Source organism: Oncorhynchus gorbuscha, linkage group LG26, assembly GCF_021184085.1.
Source record: "Oncorhynchus gorbuscha isolate QuinsamMale2020 ecotype Even-year linkage group LG26, OgorEven_v1.0, whole genome shotgun sequence".
Lineage (NCBI taxonomy): Eukaryota > Metazoa > Chordata > Actinopteri > Salmoniformes > Salmonidae > Oncorhynchus > Oncorhynchus gorbuscha.
In genome coordinates, this window is record NC_060198.1 from 5,012,168 (window position 1) to 5,022,671 (window position 10,504).

The 10,504-nt window shown below is 49.4% G+C and overlaps 2 protein-coding genes across 5 annotated transcripts in view; both read right to left on the reverse strand.

The window, feature by feature from the left end:
* LOC124015209 (putative mediator of RNA polymerase II transcription subunit 26) overlaps window positions 1–4,039 on the reverse strand; it is a 49,580-nt gene extending 45,541 nt beyond the window's left edge. Inside the window, exons 1-3 of the mRNA XM_046330250.1 lie at window positions 3,627–4,039; window positions 3,414–3,527; window positions 2,385–2,444 (exon numbers count right to left, since the gene is read on the reverse strand). Coding sequence (XP_046186206.1) covers window positions 2,385–2,444; window positions 3,414–3,527; window positions 3,627–3,941 — 489 coding nt within the window. The 5' untranslated portion in view covers window positions 3,942–4,039. The remainder of the gene's footprint in view (window positions 1–2,384; window positions 2,445–3,413; window positions 3,528–3,626) is intronic.
* Window positions 149–2,277, reverse strand: LOC124015211 (ataxin-2 homolog). Of its 4 annotated transcripts, none has more exons than XM_046330256.1 (5): window positions 1,312–2,277; window positions 764–792; window positions 410–568; window positions 293–329; window positions 149–217 (listed from the first exon to the last, which is right to left on the reverse strand). In XM_046330256.1, the coding sequence occupies exons 1-4, from the start codon at window positions 2,251–2,253 to the stop codon at window positions 320–322; spliced, it is 1,140 nt and encodes a 379-aa protein (XP_046186212.1). In that variant the 5' UTR covers window positions 2,254–2,277; the 3' UTR covers window positions 149–217; window positions 293–319. The 4 variants fall into 4 exon arrangements, with proteins under 4 accessions (XP_046186212.1, XP_046186211.1, XP_046186210.1 ...); XM_046330255.1 differs by having other exon boundaries at window positions 1,282–2,277; XM_046330254.1 differs by having other exon boundaries at window positions 410–792.
* Window positions 4,040–10,504: the final 6,465 nt, after the last annotated feature.

The following is a 10,504-nucleotide window of genomic DNA, read 5'->3' on the forward strand; positions in this document are numbered from 1 at the left end:
CAAGCTTTTATTTTGAATCAGTAGCAAAGGTAAAAGATGAGAACACCAAAGAATTAACTGAACAGTAGTCTTTTTTACTACGGACTGCACACCACCTGTTCTCAATTAGCAAGCAATGGACATGAAACATTTCAAAAGAGACAAGGCATTTTTTAAAGTCAAATTGTTTATTGATTCCATCACACTAGAGTAGCAAGAACACCAGCAACTTCCTGGTCTAAAAGCAGAAAGAAATGCAAACAGTGTCAGCAACACAGAATGTTAAGTAACAAATGTCAACAACAATACTCACCATTAGAGCTTCTAGAGGATGAATCCATTATATTTCCCTGTTGATAGATATATGGTTGGTACAAAGGCCTTCAAATTCAGAGAGCAAAGTTCAGAGCAGGTTAAAGTGAACCATTACCTTGCAGAATCCTTCACTCGTGTTGGATATATGCTTGGTGCACCAATGCTAACATTACCGTCCTTGGGAGCATTTCCACTGTCAACAGGCATTGCCTCCCTAGGAGTGTAGCTGATTTGGGAGACTCCAGTTCTGCCATTCTTGTAGTGCGATTTGAAACTGTAGGAAGAGATTGGGATGACACCCGACTGTTCAACAATGCTGGCCTGAGAACTACCAGAGGCACCATCTTCAGTGCTTTCGTAGTGCTTCTGCTGAGAATTTGGGGCCAGTTGCTGCTGGGAAATTTGGGCTACATGCCAAAATTGCTGAGGAATGGGGTTGGGTTGTTGCTGGGCCATTTGAGCTGGATACCTCACTTGCTGGGGCTCGGCGGCCAGTTCCTTCTGCTGCTGGGGCCGGCCAGTTCCTTCTGCTGCTGGGGGCCAGTTCCTTCTGCTGCTGGGGCTCGACGGCCAGTTCCTTCTGCTGCTGGGGCTCGACGCCAGTTCCAGCTTCAATGGCCAGTTCCTTCTGCTGCTGGGGCTCGACGGCCAGTTCCTTCTGCTGCTGGGGCTCGACGGCCAGTTCCTTCTGCTGCTGGGGCTCGACGGCCAGTTCCTTCTGCTGCTGGGGCTCGACGGCCAGTTCCTTCTGCTGCTGGGGCTCGGCCAGTTCCTTCTGCTGCTGGCCAGTTCCTTCTGCTGCTGGGGCTCGACGGCCAGTTCCTTCTGCTGCTGGGGCTCGACGGCCAGTTCCTTCTGCTGCTGGGGCTGCTGCTGCTGGGGCTCGACGGCCAGTTCCTTCTGCTGCTGGGGCTCGACGGCCAGTTCCTTCTGCTGCTGGGGCTCGACGGCCAGTTCCTTCTGCTGCTGGGGCTCGACGGCCAGTTCCTTCTGCTGCTGGGGCTCGACGGCCAGTTCCTTCTGCTGCTGGGGCTCGACGGCCAGTTCCTTCTGCTGCTGGGGAAATGGAGATTGATGCCACACGAGCGGAGGCTGCTGGACAATGGCGGCCAGATGATTCTCCTGTTGGAGCATTTTAGCTCGATACCACATTTGCTGGGGCATGGCGGTCAGTTCCTTCTGCTGAGGTTCAGGGGCCGGTTGCTTCTGATGCAGGGGAATTTGAGCTGGATGCCACGCTTGCTGGGGCGTGGTGGATGGTTGCTTTTGCTGCTGAGGTTCAGTGGATGTTCGATTGTTGGACATTTGAGCTGGATGCCACACCTGCTGAGGTTGCTGGGTTATGGTGGTTGGTTCCTTCTGCAGTAGAGGCTTAGGGGCTAGTTGCTTCTGCTGGGGAAACTGAGCAGGATGCCACCCCAGCTGGGGCACGGCGGTCGGTTGCTTCTGCTGCAGGGGCATTAGAGCAGGATGCCACACTTGCTGGGGCACGGTGGTCGGTTGCTTCTGCAGTGTATGAAATGGATTCCACACTTGCTGGGGCACGGCGGTCGGTTGCTTCTGCTGCAGGGGCATTAGAGCAGGATGCCACACTTGCTGGGGCGTGGTGGATGGTTGCTTCTGCTGCTGAGGTTCAGTGGATGTTCGATTCTTGGACATTTGAGCTGGATGCCACACCTGCTGAGGTTGCTGGGTTATGGTGGTTGGTTCCTTCTGCAGTAGAGGCTTAGGGGCTAGTTGCTTCTGCTGGGGAAACTGAGCAGGATGCCACCCCAGCTGGGGCTCTGCGTTCAGTTGCTTCTGCAGCAGGGGCATTAGAGCAGGATGCCACACTTGCTGGAGCACGGTGGTCGGTTGCTTCTTTAGTGTATGAAATGGATTCCACACTTGCTGGGGCACGGCGGTCGGTTGCTTCTGCTGCAGGGGCATTAGAGCAGGATGCCACACTTGCTGGGGCATGGCGGTCGGTTGCTTCTGCTGTGGAAATGGATTCCACACTTGCTGAGGCACGGCGGTCGGTTCCTTCTGCTGCAGGGGCATTTGAGTAGGATGCAACACTTGCCGGTCACTTCTGCAGTGCTGGGGCACACTTGCTGAGGCACAGCGGTCGGTTGCTTCTGCTGCAGGGGCATTTGCGTAGGATGCAACACTTGCTGGGGCACGGCGGTCAGTTGCTTCTGCAGTTTGTGAAATGGATTCCACACTAGCTGGGGCATGGCAGTCGTTTGCTTCTGGTGCATTTGAGCTGGATGCCACACTTGCTGGGGCACGGCGGTCGGTTGCTTCTGCTGCAGGGAAATGGATGCCACACTTGCTGGGGGGCAGTCGGTTGCTTCTGCAGTGTGTGAAATGGGCATGGCGGTCGGTTGCTTCTGCAGTTGTGAAATGGATTCCACACTTGCTGGGGCATGGCAGTCGGTTGCTTCTGCAGTGTGTTGCTTGCTGGGGCTGTTCCTTCTGCAGGTTCAGGGGCCGGTTGCTTTGCAGGGGAATTTGAGCTGGATGCCACGCTTGCTGGGGCGTGGTGGATGGTTGCTTTTGCTGCTGAGGTTCAGTGGATGTTCGATTGTTGGACATTTGAGCTGGATGCCACACCTGCTGAGGTTGCATGGTGGTTGGTTCCTTCTGCAGTAGAGGCTTAGGGGCTAGTTGCTTCTGCTGGGGAAACTGAGCAGGATGCCACCCCAGCTGGGGCACGGCGGTCGGTTGCTTCTGCTGCAGGGGCATTAGAGCAGGATGCCACACTTGCTGGGGCACGGTGGTCGGTTGCTTCTGCAGTGTATGAAATGGATTCCACACTTGCTGGGGCACGGCGGTCGGTTGCTTCTGCTGCAGGGGCATTTGAGCAGGATGCCACACTTGCTGGGGCGTGGTGGTTGGTTCCTTTGCTGCAGTGTGTGGGGCATGGATGCCACACTTGCTGGGGCACGGCGGTCGGTTGCTTCTGCTGCAGGGGCGAGCTGGATGCCACACTTTTCCTGGGGCATTTGAGCTGGATGCCACACTTGCTGGGGCACGGCAGTCGGTTGCTTCTGCAGTGTGTGAAATGGATTCCACACTTGCTGAGGCACGGCGGTCGGTTGATTCTGCTGCAGGGGCATTTGAGTAGGATGCCACACTTGCTGGGGCACGGCGGTCGGTTGCTTCTGCTGCAGGGGCATTAGAGCAGGATGCCACACTTGCTGGGGCACGGCGGTCAGTTGCTTCTGCAGTTTGTGAAATGGATTCCACACTTGCTGGGGCATGGCAGTCGTTTGCTTCTGGTGCATTTGAGCTGGATGCCACACTTGCTGGGGCATTTGCTTCTGCAGTGTGTGAAATGGATTCCACACTTGCTGGGGCATGGCAGTCGGTTGCTTCTGCAGTGTGTGAAATGGATTCCACACTTGCTGGGGCATGGCAGTCGGTTGCTTCTGGTGCATTTGAGCTGGATGCCACACTTGCTGGGGCACGGCAGTCGGTTCCTTCTGCTGCAGGGGCATTTGAGCTGGATGCCACACTTGCTGGGGCACGGCAGTCGGTTCCTTCTGCTGCAGGGGCATTTGAGCTGGATGCCACACTTGCTGGGGCACGGCGGTCGGTTTCTTTTGCAGCATTTGATTAGGATGCCACACTTGCTGGGGCACAGTGGTTGTTGGCAGGGGCATTTGAGAAGGATGCCATACTTGCTGGGGCACGGCGGTCGGTTGCTTCTGTGGTATTTGAGCTGGATGCCACACTTGCTGGGGCACGGCGGTCGGTTGCTTCTCTGCAGGGGCATTTGAGCTGGATGCCACACTTGCTGGGGCACGGCGGTCGGTTGCTTCTGCTGCAGGGGCATTTGAGCTGGATGCCACACTTGCTGGGGCACGGCGGTCGGTTGCTTCTGCTGCAGGGGCATTTGAGCTGGATGCCACACTTGCTGGGGCACGGCGGTCGGTTGCTTCTGCTGCAGGGGCATTTGAGCTGGATGCCACACTTGCTGGGGCACGGCGGTCGGTTGCTTCTGCTGCAGGGGCATTTGAGCTGGATGCCACACTTGCTGGGGCACGGCGGTCGGTTGCTTCTGCTGCAGGGGCATTTGAGCTGGATGCCACACTTGCTGGGGCACGCGGTCGGTTGCTTCTGCAGTGTGTGAAATGGATTCCACACTTGCTGGGGCATGGCAGTCGGTTGCTTCTGCAGTGTGTGAAATGGATTCCACACTTGCTGGGGCATGGCAGTCGGTTGCTTCTGGTGCATTTGAGCAGGATGCCACACTTGCTGGGGCACGGCAGTCGGTTGCTTCTGCTGCAGGGGCATTTGAGCTGGATGCCACACTTGCTGGGGCACGGCAGTCGGTTGCTTCTGCTGCAGGGGCATTTGAGCTGGATGCCACACTTGCTGGGGCACGGCGGTCGGTTGGCAGCATTTGAGCTGGATGCCACACTTGCTGGGGCACGCGGTTGTGGCAGGGGCATTTGAGAAGGATGCCTACTTGCTGCACGGTGGGGGCATTTGAGCTGGATGCCACACTTGCTGGGGCACGGCGGTCGGTTGCTTCTGCTGCAGGGGCATTTGAGCTGGATGCCACACTTGCTGGGGCACGGCGGTCGGTTGCTTCTGCTGCAGGGGCATTTGAGCTGGATGCCACACTTGCTGGGGCACGGCGGTCGGTTCCTTCTGCTGCAGGGGCATTTGAGCTGGATGCCACACTTGCTGGGGCACGGCGGTCGGTTGCTTATGCGTCAGCATGTGAGCTTGATGCCACACTTGCTGGGGCACGGCGGGCGGTTGCTTCTGCTGCAGCATGTGAGCTGGATGCCACACTTGCTGAGGTTGCTGGGACATGGGGGCCAGTTCCTTCCGCCCGATGGCGGCCGGATGTTTCTGTTGCGCTTGCAGTTGAGATTTTGGAGACTTATAATTGCCATATCCTAGAGACTGAAGTGATCCTGCATAGAGCCATGCTGCATTAGAATCCAGTGCAGGAGACCAATCACCTAGGTAAAAAATATAAACTGTAAAATGCCAGCCTTTGAAGGTTATGGAACTGCGTAGCTGTTATTTGAAATGAACTCACCTTCTGATGTAGAACACGTTATCCCTCCAATTAGCAGGCAACAAAGCCAAGAAACTCTTCAGGAAAAAGAATGTATGTTATAAACATAGCTACCTGTAACACCTGAAGGACAAGGGAAACAAACTAAATCAATACTTAAAAACATACCTGAAAGCGATTCCAATCATCACAGCCATTTTGCCCTCAAACCCTCACCAGTATTCAGAACTAATGGTAGGCATACGTCCTACCAGAATATCCCTTTTACTATATTTGCCAGATGTTTGGTTGCTCCTTTTAAAGGAATCCCAGACCCTTCTAATGTCGTTGGCTAATTAAGGACAGCTGTCAGCCACTGAACTACATTCCATTTCTATTTCCATATTGACCCCTAAATCCTACACCTTGATCTAAACACAAGGATTTAATAGGGATAAGCAATATGGCCACAATTGCATCCAGCCTATCAGAAGGCAAGGTGAAGCAATTAACATATTGCTTTACCCTATCTGATCATTTCAAATGCCCATAAGTGACTAAGTGGTAGGTGTAGGAGCTAGGGGTTGATTTGGAATGCAGAAATTTACTCAGGTCTGGTTGATTCTCTAATTGAGTACCTGATAGGTTTGACAGCCCTTACTCTAAAACAAGCGTCAAACTCATTACACGGAGGGCGGAGTGTTTGCGGATTTTCACTCCTTCCTTGTACTTGATGGCTGAATTAAGTCCACTAATTACTCCCCTCACCTACAGTAGTTGTCTTGGTCTTAAATGAAAGGAAAAAACAAAAACCTACAGACACTAGGCCCTCCATGGAATGAGTTTGACACCCCTGCTCTAAAGTAGGAAACACATTTTGTCTTGGCACTTCATTGATCGGTTTAAATTATTGCTTGTACAAAATTCACTTGGCTCATTTGAAGATTAGAGGCTGAATGAGCAGTTAGGCACCATTATTTTACACATGCCTTCTTTAAAACCGTGTGTTTCATTCAGCATAGCAACATTAGATGGATAACAGTTTCATTTGCACAAAGTGCAACATCTTAGACAAATTCTGATTTCAGACAGACACCAATTAATAAACACTCATGTTATGCTTTTGATGATCTGAGTCTTTAATTTTTCAGAGGCAAACATACAGTAGGGCTCGTTTGAGTGGTAAGGCTAAAGCAACTGACTGTAGACCAAAGTCAAGAAGTAAAGTCAGGAGAAGTGCATCTGCGACAACCGAAAGTCGGATACTAACTTCATTTTCCAACAGAAAGGCTCAGATCACCATGGCAGTGTTGCCATTGTTTATAAAAAGGTTTCCTTTATAATGTAAAAACAAAAACACGTCTCCAACACCCACTCACAGACTGAAATCATTTGTGTACTTTATAAAATCAATAAATGAGAGAACCTCAATAACATCATTAATTTATGCACTGTAGGCTACACGTGAATTTTAGCAAGTTGGTTCCTGTTTCAGTCATGTTTTTGGTTACATGGGTTCAACATAAGCACTAAAGATTGGTTGACAATGGAGCCCCCACATGACAGGTGATAGCTGCAGGATGAAGTTGGTGAAGAGCAATTGTAAAGTTCATGCAGTCGACATATAGACTCACGTCGGAAATGTTTTATCCCCAGAACGCAAAACACTTTGAAAGGCGGTAACCAACAATTGTCACCGACTTGACAATAGTGATCAGCTCGAAGGTGCCCACTGTCTCCATAAAATGTCTCCCTCATGTGGATGAAATAAAACACAAGACAACAACCCATCACATCATCCTCTGACCGTCTACCCTCCTATGTGGAAGCATTTTTTCAAAATTTTCCAATGTTGTCTCAAATTTGATTGCAGTACACATCCACAAACACATAAACTCGATTGCAACTGTTTAGATAGTTCTGCATATATCTCCAGCCCCTTTAAATCTGCCACAGTGTTTTCCCTATTCCGACTGATGTTTCCGCTTGCATTCCATCTCTGATATTTATACTTGATTCCAAGTCTGTGCCTTGAAAATTCCAATCTACTTTTCTTCTCCTGTTTCTTTCAGCACAGCAGGCAGAAAATCTGTTCTTTTTTCTGGTCTTTTATATTCACCCCAAGTGATCCAATCCTTCTTTACTTTATTGTACGGTCCTTAATGTCTAGAAATCTGCACTAACTCTCCTCTTCCACTGCTGTAGGCTGGCCTACTGTAACTGGAATGCAAATGTATGTCACTTAAATCAGACTTGGGTTCAAATACTATTTAAAATATTTCAATTAATTTCACATACATTCAAAGTAAGTATTCTGATCTTTTATTTGAAAAGATAAGTAGTTACATGTTATGTATTTAGAAATACACTTGGAAAGTGTTTGAAAAACTCAAAATCACACACTAATTTACATTCCAATGTATTAAATGTAAATTTAATACATTGCTCTGCTTCTTCAGAGTCATTGTGGCTGGTTGCTTCTGCTGCTGAGGCACGAGAGCCTGTTGCTTCAAATAAGGTATTTACGCAGTCTTCACACTTGCTGAGGCATTGTGGCTGGTTGCTTCTGCTGAAGAGGCATGCGAGCCCGTTCCTTTTGTTGCTGGGACATTGGCGCAGGTTCCGTTTAATGAAGTGTGGAGAATATATCTATAATTTACCAAGGAAACAAAGACAAAAAGTTCAAAATAGTAAAATGCCAGAATTTGAAGTCATTGGAATTATACAAATGCTGTTTTTTTAACTTAATTTGTGTATAACAAACACTGTTAGGTGTAGGATAACAGGTTATCCCTCCAATGAATAGATCAATTGAAGGTCAGAATTCTCATAATATGCAGTTAGTGAATGAGATCTATAGCTATCATCTCTTATGACCGAAAATAACTGCAATTACTCACCACAAACTGGCAGAATCCTTTTTTTTGGAACAGAAGCCTTTTTTTGGGACAGGCCCAGATCCGTGATTTGTGTGAAGAGAAGGTGGAGAAAAAGGGGGCCAGAGGCTGAACTGCCTTCTGAGATTTAGTAGGCGATCGAATAAACCCCCACTTCCTTCCATTCTGCTAGCAAACGTGTAATCTTTGGAAAATAAAATAGATGACCTACACGGAAGATTAATTCAAAATTGTAATATCTTATGCTTCACGGAGTCATGGCTGAACAATGACATTATCAACATGCAAGGGGCGGTGGACTATGTATTTTTGTAAATAACAGCTGGTGCACGATATCTAAGGAAGTCTCGAGCTATTGCCAGCCTGAGGAAGAATATCTCATGATAAGCTGTAGGCCACACTATCTACCTAGAGAGTTTATCTGTATTTTTTGTAGCTGTATACATACCACCACAGACTGAGGCTGGCACTAAGACCGCATTGAATGAACAGTATTCTGCCATAAGCAAAAAGGAAAACGCTCACCGGGAGACGGTTCTCCTCGTAGCCGGGGACTTAAATGTATGGCAACTTTAATACATCTTACCATATTTCTATCAGCATGTTACATGTGCAACGAGAGGGAAAAAAAAAAAAAACTCTGGACCACCTTTACTCCACACACAGAGACGCATACAAAGCTCTTCCTCACCCTCCATTTGGCAAATCTGACCATAATTCTATCCTCCTGCTTACAAGCAATCATTTAAGCAGGAAACACCAGTGACTTGATAAAAAAAAAAGTGGTCAGATGAAGCAGCTGCTAAGCTACATGACTGTTTTGCTAGCACAGACTGGAATATATTCCGTGATTCCTCCGATGACATTGAGGATTACACCGCACCAGTCATTGGCTTCATCAATAAGTGCATCAATGACGTCGTCCCCACAGTGACCGTACGCACATAACCCAACCAGAAGCCATGGATTACAGGCAACATTTGCACTGAGCTAAAGGCTAGAGTTGCCGCTTTCAAGGAGCGGGACGCCAACCCGGACGCTTATAAGAAATCCCGCTATGCCCTCCGATGAACCATCAAACAGGCAAAGCGTCAATACAGGACTAAGATTGATCCTACTACACCGGCTCTGACACTCGTCGGATGTGGCAGGGCTTGCGAACCTTTACAGACTAAAGGGAAGCACAGCCGAGAGCTGCCAAGTGACACCTGCCTACCAGACGAGCTAAAATACTTCTATGCTCACTTCGAGGCAAATAACACTGAAACATGCATCAGAGCAAAAGCTGATCAGGAAGGCTGTGTGATCACGCTCTCCGTAAGACCTTTAAACAGGTCAACATTCACAAGACCGTAGGGCTTGACAGATTACCAGGACGTGTACTGCGAGCAGGTGCTGACCAACTGGCAAGTGTCTTCACTGACATTTTAAACCTCTCCCTGTCCAACATGTTATAAGGAGACCACTATAGTCCCTGTGCTCAAGAACACTAAGGTAACCTGCCTAAATGACTACCAATCCGTAGCACTCACGTCTGTAGCTATGAAGTGCTTTGAAAGGCAGGTCATGGCTCACATCAACCCCATTATCCCAGAAACCCTAGACCCACTACAATTTGCATACCGTCCTAACAGATCCATAGATGCAATTTTATTGCACTCCACACTGCTATTCTTTGCTATTCTTTGACTAGTGCTCAGCATTCAACATCATAGTGCCCTCAAAGCTCATCAATAAGCTAAGGACCCTGGGACTAAACACCTCCCTCTGCAACTGGATCCTGGACTTCCTGACGGCCCGCCACCAGGTGGTAAGGGTAGGTAATAACACATCCGCCACACTGATCCTCAACACGGGGCCACTCAGGGGTGCGTGCTCAGTCCCCTCATGACAGCACGGCCAGGCACTACTCCAACACCATCATTAAGTTTGTTGACAGTGGTAAGCCTGACCAGACAACGAGACAGCCTATAGGGAGGTCAGAGACCTGGCCGTGTGGTGCAAGGACAACAACCATTCCCTCAATGTGATCAAGACAAAGGAGATGATTGTGGACTACAGGAAAGAGAGGACAGAGCATTCCCCCATTCTCATCGACGGGGCTGTAGTAGAGGCGGTTGAGAGCTTCAAGTTCCTTGGTGTCAAATCAAATGTATTTATATAGCCCTTCGTACATCAGCTGATATCTCAAAGTGCTGTACAGAAACCCAGCCTAAATCCCCAAACAGCAAGCAATGCAGGTGTAGAAGCACAGTGGCTAGGAAAAACTCCCTAGAAAGGCCAAAACCTAGGAAGAAACCTAGAGAGGAACCAG

Coding starts and splice junctions, on each gene's coding strand:
- LOC124015211 (XM_046330253.1), bottom strand. CDS start 2,253: ATGCCCCAGCAAGTGTGGCATCCTGCTCTAATGCCCCTGCAGCAGAAG. Junction 793..1,281: donor TCGAGCCCCAGCAGCAGAAG/GAACTGGCCGTC, acceptor CAGCAGCAGAAG/GAACTGGCCGCCGAGCCCCA.